The 18,974-nt window shown below is 35.9% G+C and overlaps 1 protein-coding gene across 1 annotated transcript in view; it reads left to right on the forward strand.

Moving 5' to 3' along the window:
* Window positions 1-18,974, forward strand: part of LOC128636405 (serine/threonine-protein kinase MARK1-like) — a 72,041-nt gene that overhangs the window by 31,487 nt on the left and 21,580 nt on the right. Inside the window, exons 2-9 of the mRNA XM_053689425.1 lie at window positions 5,534-5,672; window positions 5,856-5,909; window positions 6,302-6,350; window positions 6,455-6,520; window positions 6,926-6,999; window positions 7,288-7,344; window positions 12,219-12,455; window positions 12,599-12,718. Of these exons, the coding sequence (XP_053545400.1) occupies window positions 5,534-5,672; window positions 5,856-5,909; window positions 6,302-6,350; window positions 6,455-6,520; window positions 6,926-6,999; window positions 7,288-7,344; window positions 12,219-12,455; window positions 12,599-12,718 (796 nt within the window). The remainder of the gene's footprint in view (window positions 1-5,533; window positions 5,673-5,855; window positions 5,910-6,301; window positions 6,351-6,454; window positions 6,521-6,925; window positions 7,000-7,287; window positions 7,345-12,218; window positions 12,456-12,598; window positions 12,719-18,974) is intronic.

An 18,974-nucleotide genomic window follows, 5' to 3' on the forward strand; every position in this document is an offset into this window, starting at 1 on the left:
AAATAGAGATGGGTAGATAGGCAGACAGAAAGATAAATAGATAGATCATAGATAGATAGATAGATAGATAGATAGATAGATTGATGAATGAGAGGGGCAGGCAGACTGACAGATACATAAATAAATAGAGATGGGTAGATAGACAGAAAGCTAGATAGATAATAGATAAATAGATGATAGATAGATAGATAGATAGATAGAAAGATAGATAGAAAGATGGATAGATAGATAGATAGATAGATATACAGACAGATAGATAGATAGATAGATAGATAGATAGATAGATAGATAGATAGATAGATAGATAGATAGATAGATGATAGATAGATAGATAGATATGGGTAGATATACCATCAGACAGACAGATACTTGGATAGTTAGATAGCTAGAGATGGGTAGATAGATAGATAGATAGATAGATAGATAGATAGATAGATAGATAGATGAGAGGGACAGACAGACAGATATATACATATATAATTACAAATGGGTATATAGACAGAAAGACAGACAGACAGACAGACAGACAGACAGACAGACAGAGAGATAGATAGATAGATAGATAGATAGATAGATAGATAGATAGATAGACTGACAGATTGATATGCAGCCAGCTAGAAACACAGACAGACAGACAGACAGACAGATACATAGATAGAGATGAGTAGATAGACAGACAGATAGATAGATAGATAGATAGATAGATAGATAGATAGATAGATAATTGATAGATAGAAGAGAGGGGCAGACAGACAGATAGATACATAGATAAATAGAGATGGGTAGATAGGCAGACAGATAGATAAATAGATAGATAGATAGATAGATAGATAAATAGAAAGACAGATAGATAGATAATTTATAGATAGATAGATAGATGGACAGATAGATAGATTAGTCAGACAGACAGAAAGAGAGACATATATTGATAGATACATAGATATAGATGGGTAGATATATAGGTAGATAGATAGATAGATAGATAGATAGATAGATAGATTGATGAATGAGAGGGGCAGACAGACAGATACATAGATAAATACAGATGGGTAGATAGACAGATAGATTGATAGATAGATAATTGATAGATAGATAGATACATAGATGATAGATAGATATATAGATAGATAGATAGATGATAGATAAATAGATAGACAGACAATCAGATAGATAGATAGATAGATAGATAGATAGATAGATAGATAGAAAGAAACAAAGACAGATAGATAAAAAGAAAGATAGATAGATATACAGACAGATAGATATAGATAGATGATAGATAGATAGATAGATAGATAGATAGATAGATAGATAGATAGATAGATAAATAGAGATGGTAGATAGATAGACAGACAGACAGACAGATAGATAGATAGATAGATAGATAGATAGATAGATAGATAGATAGATAGATAGATAGATAGATAGATAAATAGAGAGGGGTAAATAGATAGATAGATTGATGAATGAGAGGGACAGACAAACAGATATATACATATATAATTAGAAATAGGTATATAGACAGAAAGACATGCAGATAGATAGATAATAGATGCAGACTCATCTTCCTTTCACGTCGCTCTTCATCTGCTGCACCTCTCTGCCAATCCCTTCACTGGCTTCCTCTTGCCTCTAGAATCAAACACAAAATTCTCACTCTGACATACAAAGCCCTCAACTGCACTGCTCCCCCCTATATCTCAGACCTTGTCTCCAGATACTCTCCCTCCTGTCCCCTTCGCTCTGCTCACGACCTCCTCTTCTCCTCCTCTCTTGTTACCTCCTCACACTCCCGTTTACAGGACTTCTCCAGACCGGCTCCCATCTTGTGGAACTCTCTGCCTCGCTCCACAAGACTCTCTTCTAGTTTTAAAAGCTTCAAGTGCTCCCTAAAGACTCTACTGTTCAGGGATGCATACAACCTACGCTAACCTTACTTTATACCAGTTCCTCTCCTCCAATGCTATCTCCTGAACCCCCTTAGCATGTAAGCCTAAGAGTCCAGCTGTTTGTAGATCACCTTCTTAAGAGCTGACTACAGCAGTGCGACTCTTGGCAGGGCCCTCTACCTATTTGATCCCTATAATTGTTTTGTTGTACTCCACCTTTGTTTATAGCGCTGTGGAATCTGTTGGCGCTCTACAAATAATCAATAATAATAATAATATAGATAGATAGATAGATAGATAGATAGATAGATAGATATAGATAGATAGATTGATATGCAGCCAGCTAGAAAAACAGACAGACAGACAGACACATAGATAGATAGAGATGAGTAGATAGACAGACAGACAGACAGATATATAGATAGATAGATAGATAGATAGATAGATACTTGGTAGATAAATGAGAGGGGCAGACAGATAGATAGATACATAGATAAATAGAGATGGGTAGATAGGCAGGCAGACAGATAAATAGATAGATTATTGATAGATAGATAGATAGATAGATAGATAGATAGATAGATAGATAGATGATAGATACATAGATAGATACATAGATAGATACATAGATAGATAGATGAATGAGAGGGAAAGACAGACAGATATATACATATATAAATAGAGATGGGTATATAGACAGAAAGACAGATAAATAGATAGATAGATAGATAGATAGATAGATAGATGATTGATAGATAGATAGATAGATAGATAGATAGATAGATAGATAGATAGATAGATTGATATGCAGCCAGCTAGACTTACAGACAGAAAGACAGACAGATAGATAGATAAATAGATACAAAGATAGATAGATAGATAGATAGATAGATAGATAGATAGATAGATAGATAGATAGAGATGAGTAGATAGACAGACAGACAGACAGACAGACAGACAGACAGATAGATAGATAGATAGATAGATAGATAGATAGATAGATAGATAGATAGATAGATAGATAGATAGATAGATAGATAGATAATTGATAGATAGATGAGAGGGGCAGACAGACAGATAGATAGATACATAGATAAATAGAGATGGGTAGATAGGCAGACAGACAGATAGATACATACATAGATAAATAGAGATGGTAGATAGACAGACAGACAGGTAGATAAATAGATAGTTAATTGATAGACAGATAGATGAATGAGAGGGACAGACAGACATATATATATATATACATATTTAATACAAATGGGTATATAGACAGAAAGACAGATAGATAGATGATAGATAGATAGATAGATAGATAGATAGATAGATAGGTAGATAGATAGATAGATAGATAGATAGATAGATAGATAGATAGATAGATACATAGATAGACAGAATGATATGAAGCCAGCTAGAAAGAAAGACAGATACATAGATAGAGATGAGTAGATAGACAGACAGATAAATAGATAGATAGATAATTAATAGATAGATAGATAGATAGATAGATAGATAGATAGATAGAGATGGGTAGATAAGCAGACAAACAGATAGATAGATAATTGATAGACAGATGAATGAGAGGGACAGACAGATATATACATATATAAATAGAGATGGGTATATAGACCCATAGAAAGACAGATAGATAGATAGATAGATAGATAGATAGATAGATAGATAGATAGATAGATAGATAGATAGATAGACAGACAGAATAATATGCAGCCAGATAGAAAGAAAGACAGATACATAGATAGAGATGAGTAGACAGATAGATAATTGATATATAGATGATAGATAGATAGATAGATAGATAGATAGATAGATAGATAGATAGATAGATAGATAGATAGATAGATAGATAGATAGAGATGGGTAGATAAGCAGACAGACAGATAGATAGTTAATTGATAGATAGATAGATAATTGATAAATAGATGACAATTTAACAGTCTCAAATAATGTTCCCTCTAATTTAACTAAGGCAATGTGCACATGAATATAGATCTTTAACCCTTTGCACAAAGCAGGAAGCAGTGCACGTACAGTTGGTTTAAAGCTTAGTTTCAAGTCATTATTAAAACAATTTATACCATTTACAAAACCTCTATTGCCAGAGGGGTAACATGAATTTGTTTTTCCAAAATGACAGCAGAATATTTCTGTGCACAATCTGCCAAACATCAGAGGGAACATTAGCACCAATAATTATTAATTGTTTATCTATTATTTATTAACCCACAAGTGATAACATCAGTGACATTACTGCTAAATTCACCATGGGCGATACAAAGAAAATCTCATTCACTTAAAGGGACATGAAACCCAAAAATTTTCTTTCATGATTCAGATAGAGAATACAATTTTAAACAACTTTCCAATTTACTTCTATTATTTAATTTGCTTCCTTCTCTTTTTATCATTTGCTGAAAGGTTTATCTAGGCAAGTTCATGAGCAGCAGAGAAACTAAGTTCTAGCTGTTGATTGGTGGCTGCATATATATATTGAATGTGATTGGTTTACCCATGTGTTCAGTTAGAAACTAGTAGTGCATTGCTGCTCCTTCAACAAATGATACCAAGAGAATGAAACAGATTAGATAATAGGAGTAAAGTAGAAAGTTGTTTAAAATTGTATTCGCTATCTGAATCATGAATGAAAAATTTTGGGTTTCATGTCCCTTTAAAGGGACTTTGTGGTCAGTTTTCTGTTTTTCTAGTAATTATAACTTATTCCAGTACAGTACTTTGTTTCTTGAAAAACGCATATTTCTTATTCTGAATAAGCCAATATTTTGTTGCCAGGTTTGTAGAGGTCTGTCCCTCTCTACCAATAGATCTGTGCAAATTGTACTTCATCCAGTGAACACAAATTATAATGCTGTAAATTTATACAGTTTCTCTTCAATGGCAAATATTTTATTCAGTTATAATTGCTATTATTTAGTGTGCATGATAGAAATAGTTTGAAGTACAATGTCCCTTTAAGGGCTTAATATTTTACAGTTGCCATGTGATAATATTTCGGTAATATCCAACTTAGGAAAACAAACTATGGGGCAGATTTATCACGGGCCGTATACCCCTGTTTCCGCGCGAGTCTTCAGACTGCTGCTCCTTAAATTGTCTGCCGCCTCTGAGGGGGCGGACAGCAATCCACCTGATCGTATACGATTAGCTTCATTGACACCCCTGCTAGCGTCCAATTGGCCGCAAATCTGCAGGGGGCGGCATTGCACAAGCATTTTACTAGAAAATCTTGTGCAATGATAAATGCAGACAGCGTATGCTGTTGGCATTTATCGATGTCTGGCGGACATGATCCGCTACAGCGGATCATGTCCGCCAGACAGATGATAAATCGGCCCCCATGTATCTATTTGGGTTACAAATTTTAACCTCCTTTTATTTGTGAGGTAGAGGTCGCCCACTGACTGTAGGTGGATGAAACTACAGCAGTGAATAACTGACTCACAATCTGGGGAATATACTTTAATAATGGTTGATTGTGTATGAATAATATGAGCGCACTGAGTGAGGGTTAAATCGCCCGGGTTTCCCAGGCCCTCAGTAACCTGTTTTGTCTTCTCTTCTGTAGATGCAATGGAAAAGTCTTTTGATTTTTGCTATATCTGCAGCATATTGCAGTACTCCTGTCCCCTAAGTGCACTTGCACAAAAGTGCTTACTTCACCAAAAATATCACTTTGTCCGAACGCTGGGACACGGGATCAGCAGTGAAGTGAAACTTGCACACAATATTCACACTAGACAGGAGGTGAGTATACTGCAGCCTACTCATTTATCTACTACCATAGAGAGGAAAACTTGTAGCTCACAAGTATAGTTTGTACAACACATGAAGTAAATTCCCATTACGTGCAACTGACATAACAATAATTTCCTGTACGATTGATGCCTGTGATGTATAATTATACAGATATATTTTATATGTTTGCAGGTGGCTATCAAAATTTGTAATACCTCTGAGATATTCCCTTCTAGTCTAGAGCAGGTAAGGAATTTATTAAGGATTTGAAAAGGGGCACTCTGTCTTTATAAGGGTGATGTCACTACAAGTCTGCTACAGAACCCCCTTTTTATAAAGGGGTGTTTACTGGTGATCTAGCGTGTGACCGCGTATAAAAGACCTAGATGGTCCTCCAGTATAAAAAGCTCAGAAAGCATTTTTGGTTCCTAGACATGATTATAGTTTGAGAATTTACTTTCTAGTCATTATTATAGGTTCTGGTATAACAAGGGTAGTTTGTAAATGGGTTATTGTATATGGTTGCCTTTGCAGATTCTGTTACAATATTTTTGTTGGATTTTTTTTATAGGGTTTATTTTTTATTTGTATTATTTGGAGCCTTACCCTACTTGACATTTTGCTCATTTATTTTCCAGATACACAATGAAGTGGAGATCCTAAAGCGGATCAACCACCCGAACATTGGTAAGAGACAAGCTGTACCTATCCAGTTCATGTCACACTCTCATTAATACTACCTCTATATATCCTAGAGGGTATCTCACCACTGACTTCTCTCTTCTTTACAGTGACTTTCTATGACGCCTTTCATGAGGCCGACAAATATTATATTGTAATGGACTACGTAAATGGAGGTACGTTCCCCTCTAACCCTGAACCTCACCCCAGACATTTACACATAACTCACATACGTCATGTTGTATACATTTATATAGGTCCAATGCTTTTCCCTCTATCCCAATCGTTTGTTTTAATATTTTCCACACTTAGTTCTCTTTTTTTTTACTTTCACTTTCTTGGTTAATGTTTTGTGACTGTTCTCTCCTCAATTCTTATGACCTTCACCAGCTTTTTATTAGCGCTTATCTTTTCCACACTTCTCTATCTGTGTTTTTATTTTATTTTTGTATTTATTACTCTCTATTGTTTTCTCCCTCTTGACATTTATATCACAAGCTGTTTCCTTCTAGTGTTCCCGTTCACTACCTACAGTAATGTTTTTATCTTTTTCTTTTGAATATTACTTATCCTGGACACAGGCGACCTCTTTGATCATTTGAATGACCTGAATGGTCCAATGACAGAGGATGTGGCGCGCCCCATATTCCATCAGGTAATCAAGAATACCCAATTCTTCATTTATTAATTTTATTATGCTAATGATAAATAAATATACCTGAATGTATTTCAAGTAGGACAGTAAAGCCCATATAACACTGAACACGGTCACCTCATCTGTTTGTTCTACATTAGAGATAGAAGAGGCTGAATCCAATTCACCCACTGAGATATGATTTAGACTCACATTAGTATCTATATAGCTTGAAGATTAACAAGACTTTATTATTACTGACAAATCTGCATTTGCATTAAAATTTACCCCATATGACTTTCTTCTTAGGTGGCAACTGCCCTGTTATACCTCCATCAGAATGGCATTGTTCACCGGGATGTTAAAGTAAGTGGAGGAATAATAATGGTAGCATTTTTGAAGGCCAAGAAATTGTTATAGTGTGTGTCATCTATAGACTGATGGTAATCACATACCATGGCACCTTGGTACTGATGTGGTATATTGTGGAAACTGGTGATAAAAAACATTTATCTCCATTAAAGGCCTACTGTAGTTTCCATTGAGGTGGTTAAGTTTGGAAACTAGTGGTAAAACATTGTTACCACCAGTTTCCAAACGTTATCACCCCAAAGGAAACTGCACCATATTTTCTACATTTATAGCTTTGTTGTATCCAAATGTTTATGCTTTTAAGGGGAAAAAAACATGAAATATGTTTTGAATAGCCTTTTTTTTAGATGCAACAAACAAAACAGTTGACTACAATGTCAATTACAATTCATTTCAAAAGTTACAAAAATGCCTGATGATCTAAAGCTATCCGGGGGGCAAATTAACAACTGGCAACTCCAGTCCTCAGACCCCTTAACAGGCCAGATATTCATTATATCTTAACTAGAGCACAGGTGAAACAATCATCTGAAGGGTGAGAGCAGGTTAGTAACCATGGTTACTGATCAGCTGATTATTTCACTCGTGCTCTAGTTAAGATATAATGAATATCTGGCCTGGTAAGGGTCCTCAGGACTGGAGTTGAGAAACACAGATCTAAGACATCTCGTCAATGCTGAGAGGTCCCTCATATAATATTAGAAAAAGCTCATTTTAGCTGAGCTGTTTATGCACTCTCTGAGTGTAAATAAGGGGCCCCTACAATGTAATGCTCAAAAAAGCCCCTAAACTTTATGAGTAACTTCTCTCCATGTCAACATGTTTTTGATCATCAAGACCAAAGTGTTTAAAAGATGTCAATAAGGTTTATGAAGGATAGAGTTGAGGTAACATAGAGTAAACTGATCCACATCTGCAATTTTATAGCTGCTTCTCACCAAGGACACAATGATTAATACTTTGCCGGCATAGTGTGATAAACAGATCTCAAGTAAAAAGTTGTGTTTCTAAAATCCTGAAATTTGTTAGATCATCTCTCCTGAGCACAGAACATTAGATCATTGGATCCCTAGTCTGGCCTAGATTACAAGTGGAGCTCTATTGATAGCACAGATTGCACTATTAATATTGGATAGCGCAGCCTCACTAAACATTAGTCAGACTACAAGCTGAAAGTTATGTGTTGTGCTTTAGTGCATCACATAACTTAGCTGAAAAAGTTAGTGTAACTTTAGGCCTGAAGTAAAGAGATAGGGTTAGAAGTAAAGTATCACAAAACACATGTAAAATATACAAAATAAAGTATACACACACTGAAACACACAGAAATATATATATATATATATACGCATATGCATACGTATTAAAGGGGCAGTCAACACAAAAAATTGTATTGTTTAACCCCTTAAGGACAAGGTTATTTTTCAATTTCTTTCCCTTAAGACCAAGGGCTATTTTTACATTTCTGCGGTGTTTGTGTTTAGCTGTAATTTTCCTCTTACTCATTTACTGAACCCACACATATTATATACCGTTTTTCTCGCCATTAAATGGAATTTCTAAAGATACCATTATTTTCATCATATTTTATAATTTACCATAATTTTTTTTTATAAAATATGATGAAAAAATGGAAAAAAACACACTTTTTCTAACTTTGATCCACAAAATCTGTTACACGTCTACAACCACCAAAAAACACCCATGCTAAATAGTTTCTAAATTTTGTCCTGAGTTTAGTAATACCCAATGTTTGCATGTTCTTTGCTTTTATGCAAGTTATAGGGTCATAAATACATGTAGCACTTTGCTATTTCCAAACCATTTATTTTTTTCAAAATTAGCGCTAGTTACATTGGAACAATGATATCTGTCAGGAATCCCTGAATATCCCTTGATATGTATATATATATATATATTTTTTTTTTTAGTAGACAACCCAAAGTATTGATCTAGGCCCTTTTTGGTATATTTCATGCCACCATTTCACCACCAAATGCGATCAAATAAAAAAAAATCGTTCACTTTTTCACAAACTTTAGGTTTCTCACTGAAATTATTTAGAAACAACTTGTGCAATTATGGCACAAAAGGTTGTAAAAGCTTCTCTGGGATCCTCTTTGTTCAGAAATAGCAGACATTTATGGCTGTGGCATTACTTTTTGGTAATTAGAAGGCCGCTAAATGCCGCTGCACACCACACTAGTATTAGGCCCAGCAGTGAAGGGGTTAATTAGGTACCTTGTAGGGTTAATTTTAGCTTTAGGGTAGTGTAGTAGACAACCCAAAGTATTGATCTAAGCCCATTTTGATATATTTAATGCCACCATTTCACCGCCAAATTTGATCAAATAAAAAAAATTGTTCACTTAATTAATTAAGGCACAAATGGTTGTAAAAGCTTCTCTAGGATCCCCTTTGTTTAGAAAAAGCAGACATATGGCTTTGGTATTACTTTTCGGTAATTAGAAGGCAGCTAAATGCCGCTGCGCACCACACTTGTATTAGGCTCAGCAGTGATGGGGTTAATTAGGTAGCTTGTAGGGAGCTTGTAGGGTTCATTTTAGCTTTAGTGTAGAGATCAGCCTCCCACTTGACACATCCACCCCCCTGATCCCTCCCAAACAGCTCTCTTCCCTCCCCCACCCCACAAGTGTCCCCACCATCTTAAGTACTGGCAGAAAGTCTGCCAGTGCTAAAATAAAAGGCTTTTTTTTTTTTTTTTTTTAAATAAAAAATTTATATTCTGCTGTGAAGGATCCGCCCTTAGCCCCCAACCTCCCTGATTCCCCCCAAAGAGCTCTCTAACCCTCCCCCCACTATTTGCCACCATTTTGGGTACTGGCAGCTGTCTGCCAGTACCCACTTTACAAACAAATGTGGCTTTTTAAATATAAAAACTACTTTTTCTGTAGTGTAGCTGCCCCCCTCCATACCCTCCCAAATCACTTTTGAAAAAGTATTGCCCCCCTCCTCTGCCACCCACCACCCTCTCCCAGCACTCTCTCCAAACTGTTCTTATTTTATATTGTGACTACTGGCTAGATCGCGAGCGAGCGCACACATACTCGAGTGCACACCCGCTCCTCACCTCCTGCGCGCGCTCTCGCACACACCCAACTCACAACTGCTGGCAGGAAAGGAAGTTCCCCAGCAATGGGCCGCCCACCTGCCTCCCTGCAGCTGCTCCCCCCACCAATGATCGGCACCATCACTGGCCGATGCAGAGAGGGCCATAGAGTGGCTATCTCTGCATCGGTGTGCAAAAAAAGGTATTGCAGTGATGCCTCAATATCGAGACATCACAGCAAAACCTTGAAAGCAGATGGAAGCGATCAGGATCGCTTCCAGCTGCTTGAAACCCCTAACGTTGTACAGGGTACGTCACTGGTCTTTAAAGACCAGTTTGTGTCTGACGTACCCTGTACAACGTGTGTTGTTAAGGGGTTAAAAAGATAGATAATCCATTTATTAACCATTCCCCAGTTTTGCACAGAAAACATATATTAATACACTTTTTATCTCTGTGACACCTTTGTATCTAAGCCTTTTCTGATAGCCCCCTGATCACATGACTTTATCTATTCACTTGAATTTAAGCCAATTAGTGCTGTGTTGTTAGAATCCATGGGCATGAGCTCAATGTTATCTATTTGGCTCACATGAACTAGCTTCCCCTGTTGTGAAAAGATAATAAAAAAGCATGTGATCATGGGGCTGTCTTTAGTGACTTAGAAACAGACAGAAATTTAGAGGTTTAAAGGTTATAAAGTACATTAATATAACAATGTTTTTGTGCAAAGCTGGGGAATGGGAAGTAAAAGGCATTATCTATCTTTTTACACAATAACAATTTTTGTGTTGACTGTCCCTTTATAACTGTGAAATTTAAGTTTTATTATTGAAATAAATATATAAAAAGTGTTTTAAAGGGATATGTTATATGACAAGGAGTTGGACTGGAAAGGTCTCAAAGGTGTATATGTATGTGTATATATTTGTTAATGTATATGTATATATGGGTATATATGTGTTTATTTGTGTACATATGTGAGTGTACATCTATATACACATATACAGTATATATATTAAGAAATACACACACATATATAGATAGATAGATAGATAGATAGATAGATAGATAGATAGATAGATATAGATATATACATACACATACCATTGAGACCTTCCCTGAGAAACACCTTAACATATAATATATACCTTTAAAACAAAGTGAAAAAAAATTCTTTGTAAAAATACTTCAAATAGGATTGCTTTTTTACTTAGAAGATAATGTTATTTTTAAATAAATAGGGGTGAAGAACCTGAAACGTCACAAATAAAAATTTGAGAGTGATTTAAATCCAGAGAGTGTATATATTATTGGACTTTGCTGATATATATATATATATATATATATATATATATATATATATATATATATATATATATATATATATATATATATATATATATATATACAGTAATGGTATATATATACGGTATATATATATATAGATAGATAGATAGATATTTAAAAATATAACAATACTATAAAATATAACAATGCTATTTGAAGTATTTCTTAATGCATCTTTGGCTTTAGCGCAGTTGACCTAGTGCACATTTGGGTTAGCCAGTGAGAGAAAGCCAGAAGACCCTTTTGTAGCACCCCCTATAGAAGTCTGTGAGGAGAGGAAGTTAGCGCAAACTACTTACTTGAGCGCAATACTAGAAGTGTTATTGATTTAACTTGAGCATTGTTAGCTAATATTTTTGTGCTCCACTTGTCATTTAACCTCTGAAAGTTATGGGTCATAGGATCAGTATGATTCCTTGTAGATAACATCACATTTTCCTTTTTTTAGCCCAAAAACATCCTGCTTGATTCAAGCAAAAAAAACATCAAACTGACCGACTTTGGTCTCAGCACCTTCCACAACAACGAGAATATCAGCACCTATTGCGGAACACCATACTATGTGGCTCCTGAGCTGTACAGACAGCGCCCATATGACGGACTAAAATCAGACGTCTGGTCTGCAGGAGCAACACTGCATATGATGCTCACCAACTCATTTGCCATTTCTGAGTTTGACCTAAAAGTAAGGGGCTAAGGCATCACAATTTGTGACATTGCAGAGGAATAAAATGTATTTCTGGAGAGATAAAGAGCTGTCATATTTTGTTTGAAGACAAACAGTTGCCTAAACCTTGTTAACCCTCCCTTTTCCACTGTTTCTATTAGGCAATTGCAGCCAAGAAGCCGGATGTAAAGTACCAGGCACCGCAGACCTTAACATCTGACTGCAGGCGGCTTCTTAAAAAAATGCTTCACTTCAACCCCTCAAAAAGGTGGTCATTAGAGGTAACATCCAAATTCATCATTTTATATAATACAACCAACCAAAAATCCAGCACTAGAAAGTAACAGGGTGTGCACGCTTCAGGAATACTGCACTGTATTCCACACAATATAAAGTCATAAAAAAGAAGCAGCACCAGCCGGTAGTTTCCAACAGATTTATTCGTGCAGTATGCACAGTAAACAGCCAGACCAACAAACAGCAACGTTTCGGACTTAGTCCTTAATCATGCATAGTTACACCTGGAGATAATGCAGCTTAAATACACCTGTAAACCACACCCATTCCTATAAACACCTTTGACATACTGAATGTTAGCACCATCTAGTGGTCATATACAAAACTTTTTTAACAGAATATGAAAAGTCAGGTTAAACACATATTGCTCCTAACAAATCTAAAAACCATTTCAAACATATTGAACATTTTAAAACTTTTTAAGATAATCAATAAATCATACACTCTAGAGACATAGAGACCAATCCAGTTCTTTATTCATACTTTTTGGATGCATGGTATCTAATCTATTGATCCAATAGGCCTCCCTAATTTTTAGTCTCTTAGCTCTATTGCCACCCCGCCTAAGGTGTCCCACTTGTTCTAATATCTGGAACCTCAATTGAGTCAAGCTGTGACCCACGGACAAGAAATGGTTGGCCACAGGGGCATCTAACTTTTCTGTTCTGATGCTACTCTTGTGTTGGGTCATTCTTTCACGTACTGTACGGGTGGTCTCACCCACATACCCCAAACCACAAGGACATTTAATATAGTATACAGCAAAATCTGTGTTACATGTAAAGTGCCCCCTAATCTCAAATCTTTTCCCTGTTCCAGAGTGGCTAAAAAAAAGGCCCCTTAATCATGTTATTGCAGTGTGAACAGCCAAGGCAAGGAAAGCAGCCCAGATTTTTACCTCCAATGTACTTCTGAACCATTGTCCTAGATGGACCAATGTCAGCATGAACCAACAAGTCTTTCAAATTTCTACCCCTCTTGAATGCAGGCATAGGTGGCTCTTTAAATTCAGGTACATTAGAATTGTTTGTTTTCAAAATGTGCCAATGTTTAGAAATGATCCTATTTATCTTATTACTCAACTTAGAATACTGACTTACAAAAATTAACCTGTTAGGCCTTTCCTTCTTTTTGGCCTCTTCCTGTGGCAATAAATCTTGTCTTGGGATTGCCTTTACATTTTCAATCTCCTTTTGAATAAGGGCTGATGGATAACCCCTAACCTTAAAACGGTCACCCATCTCTTCCAATCTCTGTTCTACAGGACCTGTTTCAGAGACAATCCTTTTCACCCTAAGGAGTTGACTTCATGGAAGTCACTTCCATGAAGTCAACTCCTTAGGGTGAAAAGGACGGGGGATGCATGCTATTGTAGTGAAGAAGAGTGTTGCAATCTGTTGCTTTCTTATGTAGATCAACTACAAGTCCCTGGTCACAAATTTGTGAATGAACTTAACTCTGCTACTTGTCACATTAAATTTAAGCTGGTTTGTAGTGAGGAGAGTGTTGTGTTCCTTGATACCAGGGTACTTAAAAGTAACCAGGGACTTAAAATTTGAGAGAATACTAACAGCGCTACTGTTTGCAATTGGAGGCACACGTCTATAGTGACCCTGGGTATTATCCAGATAGAGTAATTTAAGGTATTTTCAAGTATTAATTTGCAATAGGGTTAATATAAATGCAAATACCAAGAGAAAATATTATACAAAGCAATTATCGTCAGAAAAATTAATAGAAAACATGGAAATAAAAATTGCTGTTAAAATGTCATACACGTCTCCTAATATAAGCGTGTAGCCACAAACAAAGTTACAATTAGTCCTTTACCGCTCCGTATTTGTACCACAATTGTTCTTTTATAGTTTTTTGGCAGTGGTTCCCAAGGCAAACAAGATACAAAAAAAAAAATGATTACAGACCGCACTTGGTTCAGTTCAGGTTGAAGCTGTTTTGCCGATGTCCACAGCGAGTACAAGGAAGGAGCGGGTGTCTCCTTACAGAAACTCCACAGATCTTGCTTGAATCTGATCAGGTGCTGCTGGTGTATCACGGGGCTTCCACTGTGTGCGTCCCGTAGAGGCAAAAACTATGTATAGGAGAAACAAGAAAACAGCGCATCCACGATTCACAGTAGAGTTTATTCAGGAGACACACCTACATATATAAAATTGCACTTACAAGATAATGATGATAAAAATGCCTGTAGCTCAAAATTTAGCTTGATGGTTATAATCCTGAGCAGTCCATACAGAAGTTTCCTCTTTATGCCGACCAGCAGCTTCCAATTCGACCTCCCTGCTCCGGCTTAAATACAGCAACTTATACAAATACAAAAATTTAAAACACAATATTCCTCATATCAGGGAAATATTGAACACCCAACGCGTTTCCTCTGCTCACAGGCAGACTTTCTCAAGGGACATGTATTGTATGACTGATTCTATTCTCAGACCAAACTTAAACTTTCAAATTTTCCCGCACTCATTACCTGTTTGTGGGAGGGTAACTAGTATACCATATTACCCTTAATACATAGGCACTAGTACCACAAACAGTCACAGAGATGTGCATTCTATGTCTTCACCTATTCCCTAACATAAATAAAAGAGAGAATCACCAGTATGTAAAATATTTTGAAATTATAAAACCTATTACTAAACCTATTAAAAGTACTTTTTTTAAAAAACTAACTTAATCTCACAAAGATCGAAATAGGCCCCCAGGGAGGCCTATAATTTCTGGAATAGACTCTATAAGTAGTAATTTGTCAGTATATATAGACTGGTATTTACAGCCAATAGTCAAAACGATCAAATCATATATCAAAGACACATCTGATATAATTCAGAAATTAGAAGGAATGGAATGGAGGTCTGACTACATATGGATATCATGTGATGTTTCTGCCCTCTACACAAACATCCCACATGATTTAGGGATATCGGCCTTTAGACACATGTGTGAGGGTTGGAACATCCCTGATATCCATATGGAATTTTTAACAGAGGCCATGAAATTTGTATTACAGTACAACTATTTCCAATTTGAGGGAAATTTCTATAAACAAATTTGGGGTACGGCCATGGGTACTACCATGGCCCCCTCATATGCAAATATATATATGGCACACTATGAACACCTATATATCTGGAACAATAATCCCTTTAAAAAGAACATTTACCGTTTCTATAGATATATAGATGATATAATAATGATATGGCAAGGAACCAGTGAGGAATCAATAGAGTTCTTAAAATTTATGAATAATAACCAATGTAATCTGAATTTTACAAACAATAGTAACAAAGAATCTATTGATTTTTTAGATGTCACTTTTTTCATTAAAGATAATAAAGTAGCGACAAAAAATTTCAGGAAACTGACAGATAGAAATGGCTTCCTAAACGCCAAAAGCGGGCATCTCAAAAGCTGGAAGGACAATATTCCATATGGACAGTTCAGACGTATAAGACGTAACTGCACATATGACGAGGACTATTTAAAAGAAGCCAAAATTTTAGAGGATAAACTAATCCAAAAAGGTTATAATAAAGAACTGGTAGAAAGAGGAAAAGAAAAATGTTTAGTAATTCCAAGGGAACAGGGTGTCATAAGCTCAGTTCATAAACAGAAAGAAGATATTAATACACAAGTGAAGTTTATTACAACATATAACGAAGGATCAAAAATGGCTAAGAATATACTAAAAAAGCATTGGGGAATACTAACAGGTGACCCTATTCTAAGAAATCATATAGGGAACAATCCACACGTAATATTCAAAAAGAATAGAAATCTAAAAAGCCTGATAGCTCCTTCAAAATTGAAAAATATAAAAGGAAGGAATATAAATACAAATGGGCCCACAACTCTATCTAATTGGCTACAATTGAAAGCAGGCACATATAGATGTGGCAGAAAAAATTGCAGTATGTGTGACAATATTATTAAAGGAACAGAGGTTAACAACTATGATAATAGTAAAAAGTTCAACATTAATTGTAGAACAACATGCCAATCCACGTATGTGGTTTATCAACTCCTATGTAAATGTGGGAAAATATATGTAGGGCGTACGAAAAGAACCATAAAAAGAAGATGGTACGAACATATTGAAAATATAAAGGCAGGATTTGACAAGCATAGTGTATCCAGTCACTTTAATAATGTGCATAACAGTAATCACAAAGACTTGTCTATAAGAGTATTAGAGCAGATAAAACCAGGACCATGTCCAAATAGAAGGTTACTATTACTTAGGAAATGTGAGACAAAATGGATACATCGCCTAGATTGCCTGGAACCAAAAGGCCTGAATATTGATATTGATTTGCAGGCATTTATGAATTAGGGCATCATGAATTAAATAAATACTTCTCAAATGTTCATAAATAGGTGCAATAATAGAGAAGTATACGGAAGTGTGTATAATCTTTTATTAGGTTCTTTTATCTTACATTTATTTTTCCATTATTATTTTTTACCATCTGCTACGACTATTAAGTTTATATTTTCATGAAGCATAAATGTATGAATTAAGTGCAATATGAAATGGGGGTCAAATACCATAAGTGAGATTAAGTTAGTTTTTTAAAAAAAGTACTTTTAATAGGTTTAGTAATAGGTTTTATAATTTCAAAATATTTTACATACTGGTGATTCTCTCTTTTATTTATGTTAGGGAATAGGTGAAGACATAGAATGCACATCTCTGTGACTGTTTGTGGTACTAGTGCCTATGTATTAAGGGTAATATGGTATACTAGTTACCCTCCCACAAACAGGTAATGAGTGCGGGAAAATTTGAAAGTTTAAGTTTGGTCTGAGAATAGAATCAGTCATACAATACATGTCCCTTGAGAAAGTCTGCCTGTGAGCAGAGGAAACGCGTTGGGTGTTCAATATTTCCCTGATATGAGGAATATTGTGTTTTAAATTTTTGTATTTGTATAAGTTGCTGTATTTAAGCCGGAGCAGGGAGGTCGAATTGGAAGCTGCTGGTCGGCATAAAGAGGAAACTTCTGTATGGACTGCTCAGGATTATAACCATCAAGCTAAATTTTGAGCTACAGGCATTTTTATCATCATTATCTTGTAAGTGCAATTTTATATATGTAGGTGTGTCTCCTGAATAAACTCTACTGTGAATCGTGGATGCGCTGTTTTCTTGTTTCTCCTATAACCAGGGACTTGTAGTTGATCTACATAAGAAAGCAACAGATTGCAACACTCTTCTTCACTACAATAGCATGCATCCCCCGTCCTTGATTAGGTCACTTCCAAGAAGTCAACTCCTTAGGGTGAAAAGGATTGTCTCTGAAACAGGTCCTGTAGAACAGAGATTGGAAGAGATGGGTGACCGTTTTAAGGTTAGGGGTTATCCATCAGCCCTTATTCAAAAGGAGATTGAAAATGTAAAGGCAATCCCAAGACAAGATTTATTGCCACAGGAAGAGGCCAAAAAGAAGGAAAGGCCTAACAGGTTAATTTTTGTAAGTCAGTATTCTAAGTTGAGTAATAAGATAAATAGGATCATTTCTAAACATTGGCACATTTTGAAAACATACAATTCTAATGTACCTGAATTTACAGAGCCACCTATGCCTGCATTCAAGAGGGGTAGAAATTTGAAAGACTTGTTGGTTCATGCTGACATTGGTCCATCTAGGACAATGGTTCAGAAGTACATTGGAGGTAAAAATCTGGGCTGCTTTCCTTGCCTTGGCTGTTCACACTGCAATAACATGATTAAGGGGCCTTTTTTTAGCCACTCTGGAACAGGGAAAAGATTTGAGATTAGGGGGCACTTTACATGTAACACAGATTTTGCTGTATACTATATTAAATGTCCTTGTGGTTTGGGGTATGTGGGTGAGACCACCCGTACAGTACGTGAAAGAATGACCCAACACAAGAGTAGCATCAGAACAGAAAAGTTAGATGCCCCTGTGGCCAACCATTTCTTGTCCGTGGGTCACAGCTTGACTCAATTGAGGTTCCAGATATTAGAACAAGTGGGACACCTTAGGCGGGGTGGCAATAGAGCTAAGAGACTAAAAATTAGGGAGGCCTATTGGATCAATAGATTAGATACCATGCATCCAAAAGGTATGAATAGAGAACTGGATTGGTCTCTATGTCTCTAGAGTTTATGATTTATTGATTATCTTAAAAAGTTTTTAAAATGTTCAATATGTTTGAAATGGTTTTTAGATTTGTTAGGAGCAATATGTGTTT

Source organism: Bombina bombina, chromosome 7 (genome assembly GCF_027579735.1).
Source record: "Bombina bombina isolate aBomBom1 chromosome 7, aBomBom1.pri, whole genome shotgun sequence".
NCBI lineage: Eukaryota > Metazoa > Chordata > Amphibia > Anura > Bombinatoridae > Bombina > Bombina bombina.